The sequence below is a fragment of the Salmo trutta genome, chromosome 19 (genome assembly GCF_901001165.1).
Source record: "Salmo trutta chromosome 19, fSalTru1.1, whole genome shotgun sequence".
Taxonomy (NCBI): domain Eukaryota; kingdom Metazoa; phylum Chordata; class Actinopteri; order Salmoniformes; family Salmonidae; genus Salmo; species Salmo trutta.
The window spans coordinates 19,940,136-19,960,869 of NC_042975.1; the positions used below are offsets into that span (position 1 = coordinate 19,940,136).

At 41.9% G+C, this 20,734-nt stretch overlaps 1 protein-coding gene across 3 annotated transcripts in view; it reads right to left on the reverse strand.

The window, feature by feature from the left end:
- Window positions 1-20,734, reverse strand: part of LOC115154123 (protein FAM168A-like) — a 46,417-nt gene that overhangs the window by 21,059 nt on the left and 4,624 nt on the right. For all 3 annotated transcript variants that reach the window (XM_029700028.1, XM_029700030.1, XM_029700029.1), the window contains exon 2: window positions 3,788-3,879. In XM_029700028.1, the coding sequence (XP_029555888.1) occupies window positions 3,788-3,857 (70 nt within the window). In that variant the 5' untranslated portion in view covers window positions 3,858-3,879. The remainder of the gene's footprint in view (window positions 1-3,787; window positions 3,880-20,734) is intronic.

The following is a 20,734-nucleotide window of genomic DNA, read 5'->3' on the forward strand; positions in this document are numbered from 1 at the left end:
GTACTCCCTTGGTGACAGGCAGTGGCTGAGACAGCAGATGTTCTGACTTTAAACACTGCACTCTTTGAGAGAGGTAGTTAGCAAACCAGCCCAAAGACCCCTCAGAGACACCAATACTCCTTAGCCGGCCCACAAGAATGGAATGGTCTACCGTATCAAAAGCTTTGGCCAAGTAAATAAAAATAGATGTACAACATTGTTTAGAATCAAGGGAAATGGTGACATCATTGAGGACCTTTAAGGTCGCAGTGACACATCCATAACCTGAGCGGAAACCAGATTCCATACCAGAGAGAATACTGCAGACATCAAGAAAGCCAGTCAGCTAATTATTTACATTATTTTACAACACTTTTGATAAACAGGGCAAAATAGAAATAGGCCTATAACAGTTAGGATCAGCTTGATCTCCCCCTTTAATTAAAGGGAGAGATCAATGGGAACCTCCCCAGAAAGGAGAGACAGGTTAAAAAGGTCAGAGATAGGCTTGGCGACGATAGGAGCAACAACCTTAAAGAAGAAAGGGTCTAAACCATCTGACCCAGAAAAGAAGGTCCAAGCGTCTTCAACAGAGGGGATCAAGCTGATTTTATACCATTTTATGGAGGCCAGTTAATGAAGGAAGGCTTGATCATTGAAGTTTTTTTGCAAGCGTCTATGACAAATCAGGACAGGTCGTTTCACTGAGCAGCCATTACGAACACAGGCTGTCTGGCTGTGTGGGTGGTGTGTAGCCTCAGGAAGGAGATAAACACAGCACTTTTTGCCAGTCCTGTCTGGTCCAGCGACGGTGGGTTTGTGCCCATAAGCGACATTGTTGCTGGTGATGTCTGGTGAGGACCTGTCTTACAACAGGCCTACAAGCCCTCAGTCCAGCCTCTCTCAGCCTATTGCGGACAGTCTGAGCACTGATGGAGGGATTGTGCGTTCCTGGTGTAACTTGGGCAGTTGTTGTTGCCATCCTGTACCTGTCCCACAGGTGTGATGTTCGGATGTACTGATCCTGTGCAGGAGTTGCTACACGTGGTCTGCCACTGCGAGGACGATCAGCTGTCCGTCCTGTCTCCCTGTAGCGCTGCCTTAAGCGTCTCACAGTACGGACATTTCAATTTATTGCCCTGGCCACATCTGCAGTTCTCATGCCTCCTTGCAGCATGCCTAAGGCATGTTCACGCAGATGAGCAGGGACCCTGGGCATGTTTCTTTTGGTGTTTTTCAGAGTCAGTAGAAAGGCCTCTTTAGTGTCTTAAGTTTTCATAACTGTGACCTTAATTGCCTACCGTCTGTAAGCTGTTAGTGTCTTAACGACCGTTCCACAGGTGCATGTTCATTAATTGTTTATGGTTCATTGAACAAGCATGGAAAACAGTGTTTAAACTATTTACAATGAAGATCTCCTTCCTGAGGCTACACACCACCCACACAGCCAGATCTGACTGACTGGTCGGTCGGTCGGTCGGTCGGTCGCACACACACACACACACACACACACACACACACACACACACACACACACACACACACACACACACACACACACACACACACACACACACACACACACACACACACACACACACAGTCAGAGCCAGACCCCACGCCTTACTAATTAGCCTCTGTATTTATGGAACAGTGTGACTGTGGACTAAATGTGAGCAAAAGAGAAGCAGCCTGAGACAATTAGGGAGAGAGAAGAGGGAGGGAAAAACAGAGGAACAGAGGGAGGGAAGAATGGAGGGAGGGAGGGAGGGAGGGAGGGATGGAGGGAGGAACAGAGGTAGGGAGGAATGGAGGGAAAGAGGAATGAGGGAAGGAGGAACAGAGGGAGGGAGTGGAGGGATTCCTACTGTCAGAAGTATCTGAGATGCACCTGCTGCTCACCGGTAGCTCACCTGTGTTCCCTAGAAATGCTGTTAGAATTAAAAAGATTTGTACCAACACACTGAAGAAAGCTGCAAAGCCGAAACATCTGTGTAAGCTATCCCTGATGCATTGAAAAAATATTTAAAAATTAAGTAAGCTTTATGTGACATCTTTTGGAGTGCGGACCCATCACACTTTTTTGCTTATCTGAATTTATAGGTTTTACGCCACAACCAACATTTTGGGAGAGCGCAATAGTCTTCTTTTAATTATCAGTATCTGAGATGACATGGAGGGGGCCCCAACCACACTCCTTTGGTCAGCTGTCCCCAGGATGTGTGTGTGTTTGTGTGTGTGAGCTCCTGCGTGTGTATCCCAGCCTCCCGCCACACAGACTCCATCACACAAGGCTACTGCGACCACTGCAGGTGTCTGTCCTTTCTCTTAACTTGCTGATCAGCTGCAGCCTAAAGACGAACAGCAATGCATCATGGGTATGAAGAAGCGACAAGAGAGAAAGAGAGAGACCATTGAGAGCTGAGAGCACCTTTAAAATAAACTCCCTCTTATCAAAGCCATCGCTGTGGTAACAGCTTGGCCAATGAACCACTAGCCGAGTGGCAGTAACGGGCCCTGCCCCCTCGAGCCAGTGGAGGAAAGCACCACCAGTGTAATCACATTTCTATTTCCACACTCTATGTCCTCTTCTCCTCTTCCCTTTTCTTGTCTTCCTGCCTTCTTTTTTTCTGCCTGTCTTTGTACACGCCATGTGAATACTCCATTTTCACACAGACGGCTCATTCAATGCATAGACTCATCCAGTGATGAATGCACTCATAGCCGCGGGAAGTAGTTTGGGGGTGGGGGTGTATCATCTATATTGGTCCCCTAATACAGGACTAGTAAAGGCCCAGCGCACTACTTTTGTGAAAAAAAATGTAAACTAAATGTATTTGAGTGTTTACCAGCATTTGAGTCTGATAATTATCTGTACAACAGTTAATCTGATAATACTTGTGGAATATAAAAATACTTGCTTGCTATACAATATGTTTTCCAGTTTCTTGAAATACTTGGCAAATGCAACTTACTTCTATGTGAAAGCTGAAATCCTCTATTCATTCCTTTTCCATTTTATCCAGAGCAACTTGCCGTAGTGAGTGTATACATTTTCATACTTGTTCCCTGTGGGAATTGAACCCACAACCCTAGCATTGCAAGTGCCATGCTCCACCAACTGAACCACATCATCACACCACATAAGCACAAACCACTTGACGTCTCAATGTACTCAATTACTGTATTTTGCATGGTTTTCTTCATGGTGATGGTAAGTCTACAGATACAAACCTAGATGACCAGCTTTTATATTGTCCACTAATACTAGTTAAGGCCCAGTGCACTACTTTTCTGAAAAAAATTGTTTATGTTAGCGGGGACACCTCAAATCCTGCACTGCCCTTGTAAAACAAACAACAAAATTAATCTCCATCGTAAACACAGTCATGAGGATGACAGAAGTGAAAATGCAAAGCAACTGAAATGAATAAAGCACAAAAGAGAATCAAAGTCATTTCAGTTATTGCCAAGTCATTTCAGTTATTGCCAAGTCATTTCAGTTATTGCCAAGTCATTTCAGTTTATTGCCAAGTCATTTCAGTTTATTGCATAAGTGAGACAAGGAGAGCAGGGATGTGGAGGAAATATGTAGGTGATCTAACGCATATAATTAAATAGAGCATCATCCCCTCTAGTAAATTATATATCTCTATGACGTAACTAATCAGTATAAGAACATGATAGAATGCATCTAAAGCTATACATAGGCCTTGCCGAAAGGGCCAAGAAATGTTAAGGGAGTACCTGACCACTGTATTGGTACGGTATTGCTGGTTGCTTTTGTTGTTGTTGTTTTGGCACTCACCTGCGTATGCCATGTTCTTGGGGTTCCCGTACGGTGTCCCGGGCTGGACAGGACTATACACAGGATTCATGTCGGAAAACAGTCTACTCTTACTGCAGGGAGAACAGACAGATAGAGAGAAAGAGACAGAGAGACAAAAATAAAAATAAATTCGCAATTAAGTTTTGGAAACATCTACAATACAGTGACCCCCTCTCATATCATTACCAAGCCCTGCAATGCCAAGAACTGAGCAAAGAAAAGAGTCCCCTCATCCAGCTGGTCTTGGGGCTGAGTTCACAAACCTGTTCTACTAACACACTGAAGCCTCAGGACCAGAACATCCAATCAATCAGAATAAACCAAATTACAACACATCTCAAAACAAAACTACATTGCTTATTGGGAAACACAAGCACAAGCACAAAGCAAAATGCAGTGCTATCTGGCCCTAAATCGACAGTACACCGTGGCAAACTATTTGACCATGGTTACTGATCAAAACCTTAGAAAAACCTTGACAAAGTACAGGCTCAGTGAGCACAGCCTTGCCATTGAGAAGGGTAGACACAGGAAAACATGGCTCCCTGTAGAGGAAAGGCTGTGCAACCACGCACAACAGCAGAACATGAGACAGAGCTGCAATCAGAGAGTGTAATTTCCCCAAATTTGAAACCCTTATTCAAGGTTTCAAAGACCTCTCTGATGAGGATAGGCTACCCGTCCTGTTGGGGGAGGATGCAGAGAGCTGTGGGTTGGCAGCGCACTACATTGCTGCCTGCCATAAGATGAGGGACAGAGTCTGACAGACCAATCAACCTGCACATGTCCTCTACTGTATGCTTATTGTTATTGTTCAATGTATGGTTATTTTGACCCTTGGTTATTGTTACTGTTGTCCCGTTGACAATTTTGATTATTATTATTTTAATATTGTAAATATTCAAAGTAAGCTTTGGCAATATGTACATTGTTACGTCATGCCAATAAAGTAAATTGAATTGAAAAGAATTGACAGAGAGTGAGAGAGAGTGAGAGAGAGCGCAAAAGAGAGAGAGACATGAAAGATGAAATACATGGCTTTCAATAGTTATTAGTTGATGAGAGGAAAAACATGGCTTTCAACAGTTATTAATTGAGGCTATGCATTAGCTCAGAGGTCCCCATCTTGGAAATGTTCCAGAGCCAGCTTGAAGACATTTGACGTCTGCAAAACTAAACTGTACTCCACAAAATCTACAGTAACTCTCATAATATTGTAGCAGGTATGATCTTGTAATTAGTTTTTTACGATGTCCGTGAGAAGGCACCAATTTATTTTCACTGGTTAAAAGTAATCCGCGAGAAAATGCCAAGCACACAATACAATCGTTATTCACAAAAATCGGAAAAGAAAAGTATTACGGTATGATGAGCATTACGGTAGTTTTGACTGTTTGGAACATGGGTCAACAGTAAGAACACACAAAGTACAAACGTGACATACAAGGAAATTCTTCAGCCTGAGCACTTTTGTTCTCCATCCTTTTTTCTCCTTTCCACAACTTCTCTCCACCTCTACCTTTTATCAAACTGTTTCCACCACCAATCTCTTTCACAAAAATGCACGTTTCATATTGGGCAAGATCAGGCAGTCCCTCCCTGTTTCAGTCTATTTTCCCTAATGAACAATAACACGAGCCTGGTTTCCTCATCAGCTGTGTGACCATTGATCAGTCAAACTAGATGAAAGTGGCCTCCCGAGTGGCACAGCGGTCTTAGACACTGCATCACAGTGCCACTAAAGTCTGGGGTTTGATCCAACCAGCCGTGATCGGGGGCCCCATAGGGAGTTGCAGCGATGAGACAAGATCGTAACTACCATGGATGGATATCACAAAATTGGGGATAAAAAGGGGGTATAATAATAAAATAAACTAGATGAAAGCAATATGATAAAAGGAAAAATACACACAGGGGTTTCCTGCCTATCCAGTCCTTTCAGTTCAGTGGTCAAAATGATACATTGAAACACAAAGAGGTTTATGTATTGAATTAAAAAAGAGAGAGGAGAAGGAGGAGCAGCCAACCGGAGGACATATCAGCAGGGTGTATGACAGTTTATGACATGCAACAATGTTTTGGAACAAGGTTGTCGATTTTCAAAACAGTACACACAAGACACAGGACTGAGACCTTTTGCAAAACAGTAAATGCATTTTTTTGTACGTAGTTGCCTTCTCAAAACAGCAAATACACTCATCAAAAGAACATGACTGCCTGCAAAAAGATTATCACAACCATACTAATCTCCTGTGGACAGGTGCACGTAACATAAATGGTAGTAGCATCTGTCGACTGTGTGACGCCACAACTAACGAGGAACTTGGTCACTGATCATTTGGACAAATCATGACTTCGCAGGTGCTCACATCTTCGGAAGGGGAGGGGACATTTGGCCCATAGACTTGCCTGAAACTGTCTGAGAGTTTCCTTTCAGAGAGGTAGTCTTGGTAGTACATTTTCCATTGTCCAAAAATATAACCACATATACCCTTGAGTCAAGCTGACAAAACAAAAATTGAGTCTATCTATTATAAAATCCCATTTATCAATTAACGATTTTATTTGCAGTCACTAAATCAACTATCAATACAACTATCAAAAGGTGCAATATTATGGGCAATTACTCTCCTTTTTTTCCTTTTTCACAAAATAATTTCATACACATCAAATCAAATATTGTTCGTGAGCAAAAAGAAAATGGAAAATAAGCACATTGTGTGCAGGAATAATTAATCGGTTTCATCACAATCCAATTCCATGTATTCGTGTGCATTCAGAAAGTATTCAGACCCCTTCCCCTTTTCCACATTTTGTTGAGTTACAGCCGTACTCTAAAATTGATTAAATAAAAACAAATCCTCATCAATCTACACACAATACCCCATAATGACAAAGCTTTTACAAAAACAGAAATACCTTATTTACATAAGTATTCAGAACCTTTGCTATGAGACTCCAAATTGAGCTCAGGTGCATTCTGTTTCCATTGATCATCCTTGAGATGTTTCTACAACTTGATTGGAGTCCATCTGTGGTGAATTCAATTGATTAAACATGATTTGGAAAGGCACACACCTGGCTATATAAAGGTCCCACAGTTGACAATGCATGTCAGAGCAAAAACCAAGCCTGAGGTTAAAAAAATTCTCCGTAGAGCCCCGAGACAGTATTGTGTCGAGGCACAGATCTGGGGAAGGGTACCAAAACTTGTCTGCAGCATTGAAGGACCCCAAGAACACAGTGGCCTCCATCATTCTTAAATGGAAGAAGTTTGGAACCACCAAAACTCTTCCTCGAGCTGGCCGCCCAGCCAAACCGAGCAATAGGGGGAGAAGGGCCTTGGTTAGCGAGGTGACCAAGAACTCGATTGTCACTCTGACAGAGCTCCAGTGTTCCTCTGTGGAGATGTGAGAACCTTCCAGAAGGACAACCATCTCTGCAGCACTCCACCAATCAGGCCTTTATGGTAGAGTGGCCAGACAGAAGCCACTCCTCAGTAAAAGGCACATGACAGATCACTTGGATTTTGCCAAAAGGCACCTAAAGGACTCTCAGGCCATGAGAAACAAGATTCTTTGGCCTGAATGCCAAGCGTCATGTCTGGTGGAAACCTGGCACCATCCCTACAGTGAAGCATGGTGGTGGCAGCATCATGCTGTGAGGATGTTTTTCAGCGGCAGGGACTGGGAGACTAGTCAGGATGGAGGGAAAGAGGAATGGAGCAAAGTACAGAGAGATACTTGATGAAAACCTGCTCCAGAGCACTCAGGACCTCAGACTGGGGCGAAGGTGCACCTTCCAACAGGACAACGACCCTAAGCACACAGCCAAGACAACGCAGGAGTGGCTTCGGGACAAGTCTTTGAATGTCCTAGAGTTGCCCTGCCAGAGCCCAGACTTGAACCCGATCGAACATTTCTGGATAGACCTCCCCATCCAACCTGACAGAGCATGAGAGGATCTGCAGAGAAGAATAGGAGAAACTCCCCAAATACAGGTGTGCCAAGCTTGTAGTGTCATACCCAAGATGACCCGAGGTTATAATCACTGCCAAATGTGCTTCAACAAAGTACTGAGTAAAGGGTCTGAATACTTATGAAAATGTGATATTTCCATTTTTTTTATACATTTGCAAACATTTCTAAACCTGTTTTTGATTTTCATTATGGAGTACTGTGTGTAGATTGATGAGTAATATTTTATTTGATCAATTTTAGAATAAGGCTGTAATGTAACAAAATGTGGAAAAAGGAAAGGGGTCTGAATACTTTCCGAATGCACTAAACAAAAATATAAACATGTAAAGTGTTGGTCCCATGTTTCATGAGCTGAAATTAAAGATCCCAGAAATTTTCCATATGCACAAAAAGCTTATTTCTCTCAAATTGTGGGCACAATATTTTTACATCCCTGTTAGTGAGCATTTCTCCTTTGCCAAGATAATCTATCCACCTGACAGGTCTGGCATATCAAGAAACTGATTAAACAGCATGATCATTACACAGGTGCACTTTGTGCTGGGGACAATAAAAGGCCACTCTAAAATGTGCAGTTTTGTCACACAGCAAATGCCACAGATGTCTCAGGTTTTGGCATGCTGACTGCAGGAATGTCCAACAGAGCTGTTGCCAGAGAATTGAATGTTGATTTCTCTACCATTAGCCGCCTCCAACGTCGTTTTAGAGAATTTGGCAGTACGTCCAACCGACCTCACAACCGCAGACCTCGTGTAACAACACCAACCCAGGACCGCCACATCCGGCTTCTTCACCTGTGGGATCGTCTTATATAAGCCACCCGGACATCTGATGAAATTGAGGACTATTTCTGTCTATAATAAAATACCATTTGTGGGGGAAAAACTCATTCTGATTGGCTGGGCCTGGCTCCTCAGTGGGTGGGCCTATACCCTCCCAGGCCAACCCATGGCTGCGCCCCTGCCCAGTCATGTGAAATCCATAGATTATGGCCTAAAGAATTTATTTCAATTGACTGATTTCCTTATATGAACGATAACTCAGAAAAAACGTTGAAATTGTTGCATGTTGCATTTACATTTTTGTTCAGTATATAAACTCAGCTAAAAAAGAAACGTCTCTTTTTCAGGACCCTGTCTTTGAAAGATATTTCGTTAAAATCCAAATAACTTCACAGATCTTCATTGTAAAGGGTTTAAACACTGTTTCCCATGCTTGTTCAATGAACCATGAACAATTAATGAACATACACCTGTGGAACGGTTGTTAAGACACTAACAGCTTACAGACGGTAGGCAATTAAGGTCACAGTTATAAAAACTTAGGACACTAAAGGAGGCCTTTCTACTGACTCTGAAAAACACCAAAAGAAAGATGCCCAGGGTCCCTGCTCATCTGCGTGAATGTGCCTTAGGCATGCTGCAAGGAGGCATGAGAACTGCAGATGTGGCCAAGGCAATAAATTAAAATGTCCGTACTGTGAGAAACCTAAGAGAGCGCTACAGGGAGACAGGACGGACAGCTGATCGTCCTCGCAGTGGCAGACCACGTGTAGCAACATCTGCACAGGATCGGTACATCCGAACATCACACCTGTGGGACAGATACAGGATGGCAACAACAACTGCCCGAATTACACCAGGAACGCACAATCCCTCCATGAGTGCTCAGACTGTCCGCAATAGGCTGAGAGAGGCTGGACTGAGGGCTTGTAGGCCTGTTGTAAGGCAGGCCCTCACCAGACATCACTGGCAACAACGTCGCCTATGGGCACAAACCCACCGTCGCTGGACCAGACAGGACTGGCAAAAAGTGCTCTTCCCTGACGAGTCGCGGTTTTGTCTCACCAGGGGTGATGGCCAAATTTGCATATATCATTAAAGGAATGAGCGTTACACCGAGGCTTGTACTCTGGAGCGAGATCGATTTGGAGGTGGAGGGTCCGTCATGGTCTGGGGCAGTGTGTCACAGCATCATCGGACTGAGCTTGTCGTCATTGCAGGCAATCTCAACGCTGTGTGTTACAGGAAAGACATCCTCCTCCCTCATGTGGTACCCTTCCTGCAGGCTCATCCTGACATGACCCTCCAGCATGACAATGCCACCAGCCATACTGCTCGTTCTGTGCGTGATTTCCTGCAAGACAGGAATGTCAGTGTTCTGCCATAGCCAGCGAAGAGCCCGGATCTCAATCCCATTGAGCACGTCTGGGACCTGTTGGATTGGAGGGTGAGGGCTAGGGCCATTCCCCCTAGAAATGTCCGGGAACTTGCAGGTGTCTTGGTGGAAGAGTGGGGTAACATCTCACAGCAAGAACGGGCAAATATGGTGCAGTCCATGAGGAGGAGATGCTCTGCAGTACTTAATGCAGCTGGTGTCCACACCAGATAATGACTTTTGATTTTGACCCCCCCCCCCCTTTGTTCAGGGACACATTATTCTGTTTCTGTTAGTCACATGTCTGTGGAACTTGTTCAGTTCATTTCTCAGTTGTTGAATCTTATGTTCATATAAATATTTACACGTTAAGTTTGCTGAAAATAAAAGCAGTTGACAGTGAGAGGACGTTTCTTTTTTAGCTGAGTTTATTACATAGGCTGGTTTGCTGACAGGTTTGTAGATTTTCCATCACCAAACAGAAAAACAATGCACAATTTGAATACAGAAAGGTGAATACAATGGAGGAACACAACTGATTTGAATGGATAGGCCTAAATCCACACCAAAGCAAACCTCTAAAACGGAAGGTCACAATGTTGGAAATGACAACTTAGGAGTAACCCGAACTTAGAAGTAACCCAACTTTATTGTCTGCATCTGTGCATGCAATGTTGTCAGAAATCCTAAAAATTAGGCAGTCCCCATCGCCTAGACCTTTCCATTTATTGTACCTGAATTTGCGCTGATGGAGTGATTTCGAACTTTGTGCACTTGTATTTACTGATTGGTGGAGACAGTACACACATTTTCACACATTTCTCTTCTGATGAAAACAATGTTTTAATATTCTGGGAACAAAACGGGAATTTTGTATTGACTGATGAGGCAAGAAAGTGATCAGAAGTATGGCAAGTGCATTAAGGCATTTGATAATTGTTGTTCTGCTGTAGATATATTAGACCCCAGAAATGTGATTGAGGGAAAACTGGAATAACCAAGAAACAGCTGCAGATGGAGAGATAGCGCTTAAAGAAAAGCAGAGTAAAAGGAATGGACAGATAAGAGAAAAGTAAACAGATGGATGGGTTGTGTGTGTGTGTGTGTGTGTGTGTGTGTGTGTGTGTGTGTGTGTGTGTGTGTGTGTGTGTGTGTGTGTGTGTGTGTGTGTGTGTGAGGAGTATAAGAGTGATAAACAAAAAATAAACGAAGAGCTCGTCAGATACAAGAAGATGACTGACAAACGACAGAATAAAAAGACATGATCACATGATGGCGGCAGGTAGCCTAGCGGTTAGAGCGTTGGACCAATAACTGAAAGGCTGCTGGATCGATTCCCTGAGCTGACAAGGTACAAATCTGTTGTTCTGCCCCTAAACAAGGCAGTTAACCCACTGTTCCCCGGTAGCCTGTCATTGTAAATAAGAATTTGTTCATAACTGACTTGCCTAGTTAAATAAAGGTTAAATAAAATAAAATAGATGTCCATTGGGTGGTGGACCATTCTTGACACACACGGGAAACACCAGTGCTCTTAGCACCTACTACCATACCCCGTTCAAAGGCACTTAAATATTTTGTGGCATACATACACAATTCATGTCTCAATTGTCTCAAGGCTTAAAAATGTTTCTTTACCAGTCTCCTCCCCTTCATCTATACTGTTTTAAGTGACATCAATAAGGGATCATAGCTTTCACCTGGTCAGTCTTTCAAATCATGTTCTTAATAATTTGTACACTCAGTGTATATACTACATTGGCCATATACAGTACTGCACATACATATTGGCTAATTACAAATATATTGGCCATATACCACACATATATTGGCCATATTCTACAAATATATTGGCCCTATTCTACAAATATATTGGCTTTGTTGCACATAAATATGTGATATATACAGTGTATTACACATAAATTGTCCTTATACTGTACATATAGCATTCAGCGCTACCCAAGTAGGTACAGTACTACAGGGTTTCTGAGCTGCTATGCACTCACTGCAGTAAGACCGGCACCTACCTACCTACCTACCTACCTCAGCCTTCCCAAAATAAACTGGTGGGTTGTTGGGAGAAAAACCTGCTGCTCTGCTACAAACAAAGCATCAAGACTCTGTGGGCTCAGAGGATTCATGACAGCAGAATGCCAGCAAAGGGCTGTCTAAATATACACACACAAAATAGCACTGAGACACTTGAAATCACTTGTATGTTTTCATGCAAAAGTAACTGATTACATGTAATGTGAGTACAAAAAAACTATCTGTAATCAGTTACATTACTAACTAAAATATTGTAATCAGATTACAGATACTTTTGAAAAAACAGATGATTGCTTTTGGATTACTTTTAAATTCAGAAAGGATGTTTGCGAAAAAAATACATTATGACACCTTTCTGTTTTTGCAATTTTGGACAGGCAACTAGTAACAGTAACGGATTACATTTAGAATATATGCTTTCAGGGTTGGGTAGGTTACATTCTAAATGTAATCCATTACTGTTACTAGTTACCTGTCCAAAATTGCAAATCAGTAATGTAATAGTGGTCTCTGATATGTGGTCAGACTCGCTCAGGTGGAACAAACTTAAACTTGTGCCCTTTTTTTAATGCTGAATTGAATGTCATTGAAAAAACAGAAAGGTGTCATAATGTATTTTTTTTGCAAACATCCTTTCTGAATTTAAAGGTAATCCAAAAGCAATCATCTATTTTTTCAAAAGTATCTGTAATCTGATTACAATATTTTAGTTGGTAATGTAACTGATTACAGTTAGTTTTTTTGTACTCATATTACATGTAATCAGTTACTCCTCAACCCTGTATACTTTCTACACGTATAGTATTATAATTCACTGTATAACATAAGGCCTATACTCTGTCACTGAGTAGCAGTTAGAGATATAGAGGAGAGTGTACACTTGAAATCAATCATATGTTTTCACCCAAAACACATGTTTGATATGTCCATGTAGGGGTTTATAATTTAGCCTTTAACACAAGGCCTTTACTCTGATATGACTGTCACTGAGCAGCAGATATGGGAGGGGATTGTAAACCACGGATTTGTAGACACAGAAAATGCAGAGAGGAGAGAGTGGAGTAGGAGGACAGTGAGTAAGCAAATCCTCCTCTCCCTTTCTGTGCTCTAGTGGATAGATTCAAGCACTCCTGCCACTGTCTGGCTAATCATGGATCCTTCTGTAGGTGTTAACACGGCCAGTCTCAGAGGCACCAACACAAACCTCTCATTCAACCATACAAATGTTTACGACGCAAGCATTCACTGTAATATAGTAATAGTATAGTATAGAGTGGAGACAACACGTAAAGCAATATATTGTGCATAAAGGTTGGGAAAGACAATAATATCATAGGAAAAAAGTACACAAATAGAGAACAAGTCAAGACCTCTGCATTCCACCCAAACCTGTGACATGGAAAGTGCAGAAATAAAACAACAATTTATTCAGGTTTCTCTGTACCAACTCCTTTTTGCATATACTGCAGAGAAAAAAAGTTAAATGTTGAATTATATCACGCTTGTACACTGTAATATATAAATACTGGTAAGGCCTTACGTTGTGGTCATCCACTTTGCATAATTTTGCATTCATCACATTCAAACATATTCATTTGGTGACATGTTTAGAGGTCGGCAAGACATGAACCTCAACCTGTGTAGCCTATTCAGTGAGGTGAACAATTTCTGAATTTTGCAGATATAAATGTAACGGATACCACCGACACGATTCCCTACTCTACACAATCTATTTCTATCTCAACGTTCTGTTATGGAGTGGTCAAAATGTACACAATTGTTACCCGGAGGAAAATTGAGGATGGTCATGCTTTTTCATGTAAAATGGTGACAAATCATGTATTCCGATTCTTTCATAGATTGTAATGGACACATATGATGTCTGTAAAATACTTTTTTGAAGGTTGTACTGATTATGATGAGCAAATGCTAAGCAAATTACAAGCTATATGTGGCACCATGTTTGTTGACATCATACAATGCATTCTGGTTGTAACGTAAATGTCTGTCAGACCAAAGATGTTATAATAAAATGAGGTGAAGGGATGGTTCACTCGTCTTTCCAGTACTTCCGGAAGTGAATGATGGTATACGACACACCCCCTTCAACATGCACACTGCAAATAGACCCAACTCATCTTGTAACATCTTATCTTTGGTTGACACGATAAAACTGTGTTTGTGCAAAATGTTTGTGAAAAAACTGTGGCCAGCTCAAATGCTGACTGTTGCATCAATCGTAACTTGACGTTCTAAATAAGTGTTATAATCACACCGGTTTGTGTGCACGCTGCAGGGACCGCTGTAGAATGACCACACCCGTATGTTCATAAGTGTCAAAGGGTTAAGTTCATTGGCTCTCAAAGTTGTCCGTCAAACCCAGTATTATCTCCACCACGGCACCTGCAGTGAAGCGCACTTCTTCTTATTTTTGTTCTTGGGTTCTTAGCCAGATGCGGTAAGAGGTAAGTTGCACTTTAATTACCTTCTGCCTTTGGAATATGATATATTTCTGGAGTAAGATAAGTATTTCTAAGATATACAGTACCAGTCAAAGGTTTGGACATACCTACTCATTCCAGGGTTTTTCTTTATTTTTACTATTTTCTACATTGTAGAATAATAGTGAAGACATCAAAACTATGAAATAACACATATGGAATCATTTAGTAACCAAAAAAGTGTTAAACACATCAAAATAGAGATAAAATGAGATTCTTCAAAGTAGCCACCCTATGCCTTGATGACAGCTTTGCACACTCTTGGCATTCTCTCAACCAGATTCATGAGGTAGTCACCTGGAATGCATTTCAATTAACAGGTGTGCCTTGTTAAAAGTTAATTTGTGGAATTTCTTTCATTCTTAATGTTTGAGCCAATCAGTTCTCGACAAAGCATTTCTGTATGGACCTCGCTTTGTACATGGGGGCATTGTCATGCTGAAACAGGAAAGGGCCTTCTCCAAACTGTTGCCACAAAGTTGGAAGCACAGAATCATCTAGAATGTCATTGTATGCTGTAGCATTAAGATTTCCATTCACTGGAACTATGGGGCCTAGACCGAACCATGAAAAACAGACCCAGACCATTATTCCTCCTCCACCAAACTTTACAGTTTGCCCTATGCATTCGGGCAGGTAGCATTCTCCTGGCATCCTCCAAACCCAGATTTGTCCGTTAGACTGCCAGATGGTGATGTGCGATTCATTACTCCAGAGAACATGTTTCTGCTGCTCCAGATTACAATGGCGGCGAGCTTTACACCACTCCAGCCGACGCTTGGCATTGCGCATGGTGATCTTAGGCTTGTTATGTGGCTGCTCGGCCATGGAAACCCATTTCATGAAGCTCCTGATGAACAGTTCTTGTGCTGATATTGCTTCCAGAGGCAGTTTGGAACTCGGTAGTGAGTGTTGCAACCGAGGACAGACAATTTTTACGCGCTATATGCTTCAGCACTCTGCTGTCCTGTTCTGTGAGCTTGTGTGGCCTACAACTTCGGGACTGAGCCATTGTTGCTCCTAGACGTTTCCACTTCACAATAACAGCCCTTAGAGTTGACCGGGGCAGCTCTAGCAGGGCAGAAAACTGACTTGTTGGAAAGATGGCATCCTATGACGGTGCCATGTTGAAAGCTAATTAGTAACTAGTTAGCTAGCTTTGGCTAACCCAGAATCTGACAGAAAAAGTTTAATCTCCTGTTTTTAGCTCCCCATATGATCCCTGTTTGTTTACCTAACTAGCCACCTTGTCGTTGGCATAAAGAGTGACTAGATTAATCAGATGTGTGTGGCAATAGCTAACTAGTTATCACATTAGGTTACAACTAGATAAGCTGTCTAAGCTAGCTAGCTAGCTGCAGTGTCAACCATGTAGCTAGCTAACATTAGCTAGATCTACAGGTCAGTTCCCCACAGCATGCTCCCACGCATTGCTCTCTCTCACACTCTCTCTGTGTGTATGTCTAAATGTCATTCTGTTTTTAGGACAAGGCCTATAAGCACCTCTGTAATCTCAGTAAGCTTTTTGTGCCATATATAAATCATATATAAATCAAGACTGTTTTGTGTGTATCTTTTTATTTACCACTTGTTGCAGCACAACCGAGTGGCCAGCCAAAAAAGAAAATACCCTTCAATGTGGAAAGGAGAGGCTCGGAAGAGGAGGAGGATGTTGTGTAAATCCAGTTTTGTCTAGAAGGGTTACAGCGTTTGTCAAAAATGTACTTTTCATAGCAGGCTAGGAGGAGTAGGTTAAGGTTAGGAAAAGGGTTAGGGTTAGCTAAAATGGAACAAAAAACTTTCGACGTCAATTTAATTCCATGGTGAAATGTGTCTGATTTGCGTACTAGTAACATGATTTATATTGACATTTCGGTATTGATTGTTTGACCGTTGTAACACTTACCTGTTCATTCTGAGTGAAAAATTAAACATCACACTTGGTGTAAATATTTTTTGTATGCATTCACCATCACATGTACTTGAAACGATAATGTAAAATACATTTTTATTAATGCTATTGAAATTGTAAAATTATTCCAATGTCTCGAGTACCATATACCTTTTTATGAAATTGTGCACATTGTTAGATATTCAATCAACATTGAATGACCGAAATTGAAACTGTACAGCCTTTGTTTGACGTCAGTCTTCTTTGAAGAATACCTGTGCTGGGGGACATTTGCAAGATGGTGCTGACAGACTTTAACAATAAATTAATGTCAAATCAATTGTTGTCTTTTTGGTTTGTTGTCACAGTTTACCATAAGATGCAAAAATTACCAGATATGTTTGCCCTCTGGTTGGTATTGTCATCGGAACAATTTAGTCCTTTTTGAGCAGACTACGGGTGATTTTTCTATTTGACAAGCATTCTATACAATAGAAATAAAGTATTTCCTAATTTTCCATGGCAATCTACTGTGGCAATTTACCCAACACTTTTTATGAATGGAAACTAATGTTGGTGTACTGTTATTTTATTTGCTTACTATTTATGTTATCCAAAAGTGTCTGGTATGGTCATTTCTTATCAAGAAAAATAAGGTATGGTCCTGGACTGTCCATATTTGAAATGTCTAACTACATCAAGTCAATCAGTAGATTGCATTATTGGTATCAGAAGGGCTTGGGGCAGAATCAAACCCACACCAACACGGTAGGCCTATACATACGATGAAGGCAGTGGCCCTAACTGCTACACCACCCCAGGCCACAATTTAACTCAATTTTGACAGTTCATTTGTAACCTTCGGATACACTCGATTCTTATTATTATAAAAAATATATATATATTGTTTTATCTTCACCCCTTTTTCTCCCCAATTGGTAGTTACAGTCTTGTCCCATCACTGAAACTCTAGTCCAGACTTGGTCGAGAGCCATGCGTCCTCTGAAACACGACCCTGCCAAGCCGCACTGCTTGTTTAACCCGGAAGCCAGCCACGCCAATGTGTCGGAGGGAACACCATCCAGCTGGAAACCGAAGTCAGCTTGCAGGAGTATGAGTGCGATGGGACAAGGAAATCCCAGCCGGCCAAACCTTCCCCTAACCCGGACGACGCTGGGTCCATTGTGCGCCACCTCATGGGTCTCCCGGTCAAAGCTGGCTGTGACACAGTCTGGGATTGAACCTGGGTCTGTAGTGACACCTCAAGCCTTAGACTGCTGCGCCACTCGGGAGGTCCCACACTAGACACTTGTATGTCATAGCCTAGTGGAGACCAATAACTATCTTGCGTTATTAAGCTATATAAAACAACATTTGTTGATATGTATGTGTACATTTCAATGTTGCAGTAATAGGACCTAAGCCTATAGAGATATAATTATTTTAAGATACTGAGCCCTGATCCCAATGACTCGACTGCCCCTGAGTGGAAAGAAAGAGAACTGCTCATTTTTAGCCAACCACAAGGATCATTTGCATCAGGAAAATTCTCTGCAACAAGAGTGATCAAGTTAAGATCTGACATCTGTAGATCTGATCCTATCCATGATATTGCCTTGGTATTTAGCACAGCCAGGTTAGAAGGTCAATGTGATGACTTGATAGGCTACCTTCAAAAGAACCTCCCAGAATCACTAATTCCTTATCCTATCACCCAGCACCATCTATTGCCTTTAATCACCTCCTTTCTCCTTTTCTCTTCCTTCCTAATTTTATCCTTCCTTTTTTCAAACGAAAAACCTGCTGATACAGAGTTAAAGAGCTATATAGTAGCACACACCACTGCAGGCTACTCTCTGATAGATGGAGAGGAGAGTTGACTAGAGAGTACAATGCTTTGGCTCGCCAAGCTCCAGAACTTTTCAGGAGCTTTGCAGAAGCGTTGTGGCTTAGCCACGCGTCATTGGAATGCATTGCAGCCAGGACTACTCCACTCCTGATTGTGGAGGGCTGTCTGTTGCCAGGCCCCGTATATCGAGCACCGAGAGTCTCCAAGAAGGAGATACATTTTTTGCATTTTGCTCCCCAACGGCAAACAAGTGATTACATTCTTGCCACCCACAGGCGGCATGACACGGCGGCTATTATAGTCTCCTCAGACGCAGACACTCGGATCAAGGTAAACAAAATGGCAGTGCGAGAGAGAGTGACTTATGATCGAGTCAAAGCAACAACATCTTTCAAGCTTATTCCATAGATCTCTTTTTTCAAGTCCAGTGCTGAATCCTCATCCTCAACTATAAGCGATGAGAAAGGACTGAGGTGGAGATTTGAGTGGAGATTTGTTGTCTTTTTTTTACATACCCGGCTGCACCTATCGAGATAAAGTGAGACAAAGCTATGACCCTACAGGTTAAGAGCCGATAGGCATCCTAAGGTTGTTACGAGTCATTGTAGACTCAAACACACCCCCTTTGGCAGCCTCCTGGGGAGGGTTCAGAGGTACAACGTTCCAAAAAAAACAACTCCGACATTCCATCATTCCACAGTACATAGAGGAGGCCTATGGAACGGCAGAAGATAATGTTGTACACACATTCCAGCCCTGAGCTAACCCATAGAAAAATCCTGTGTCTGTCAGCTACTCAGATCTTCATCAAATCCCACAAATGAAGGGGAGGGAAGGGCTCAAGACAACATATGGAGGTTAGAGGAAGAGAGGAAAGGAATGAACCTATGACCTCAGAGGAGGTAGAGAAATGAGGGATGAGTTTTGTGTGCCTCCTTTACTATAGCAAAACAGCGCAGTTACAGAAGCTGCAGGACTGGAGAATGAGTTGGGCTACATCCAAAATGGCATCCCATTCCCTATTTAGTGCACTACTTTTGACTATATAGTGCACTACTTTAGACTACAGCTTGCATAGAGCCCACCAAGGACTTTTTCTTTCTCTCTCCTCAATTTTGAGAACAGAAACCATTTCAAGATCGCACTCCTCTCCTCCCTGAGATAGAAAATGATTTGTCAGCCAGCAGTCAGCCAAGAGATTAAATGACCACTATTTTCACTGTGAGCCTGCATGCCTCACTGGGTGGGTGTGTCCGTCAGGGTTTCCGTTAGGTAATAGGCGGCCAGTTGTCCAGGAGAAGAAAAAAATCCCATTGCAAAATAATGCTTTTTTGCCTATTCATTGATGGAAATATCAGCCAATGCAAATACATTTAACCGGTCATGCTTATTGGTCTATGGGTTAATTTGCACAATTCTGCATATAGATACAGAGCCTAGTTTGAGTGGAGTCAAACATGCGCTTTTATAAGCCCAATCATTGTACAACAATTCTGAATGCAATCGTGCGTTAAACAGTTTTGATGGTCACGATTAAAAAGAGCTACTATTTGTATTTTTCAACTGTAATTGGAGTGTGCTTCCCATTCGCCATTCAAGTGCTTAGGCAATGGTAGGCAGGCTTCAGCGTGTCAAACCACTTTGCAATGTGAATTGGAGCAAGTATGCATTTTGAAAACATAAACGTAATTGTGTGAAACCTGAACATTTTACCTTGCTTCAAAGTAGCCGAGCCAAAATCTGTTTCTATAAACGTGGAGGCAAATATTTTATAAAGACTTCTATATGCCATTGAAATAAGTGGCCCATTTCTCTCATATTCCATTGGTTTTCAAACCAACTTTCTTTCATTGTCCAGTAGCCAAAGGCACAATCCTAGTCATATTAGCAACCCATGCTAGTTGTTAAACATTTCTAACTGATATTTTCATCCGAATGTACAGTGCGCATTTGACAAATGTTTTTCCCACAAACATTCGCTCGTAGCCTACTATCCGTGTGTGCATTGCTGCCCTTATAATGTTAAGAAACAATAGTTTATCAACATTTTAAGCTAAACATTTTGATCTGTTGCATCAACCTCAATGCCCTTTAAAGTTATTTTGATGTACTGGTTGTATGAATTTGGGATCTATCGTCCCACAACTCTCTCAGAGTTAGTTTGGAATAGGCTATTTATTTTTTGCACAGAATGGCACGCTGACCAATAGTATTGGTCAACTTTTTTACTATGGGGTATAATAGATTGACATAGACTAGTGATTTTTCTGTCCGTTACTCGTTTTGTTGGCTGAGGAAAAGCAAATGTGGACAGTTATTCTAATATCTTCAAAGTGTGCATTCGGAAAGGACGCACCCCGTTTCATCCTGGAGTTGCATGTTCTGTTAAAATGAATTACGATAATCTAAATGTGTTGTCTGTCATTCTGAGCACTGTGGGTGGACGCCCTTACACAAACAATGCATATGCGTCCGGTAAATTTCTCAGATGTCAGGTAA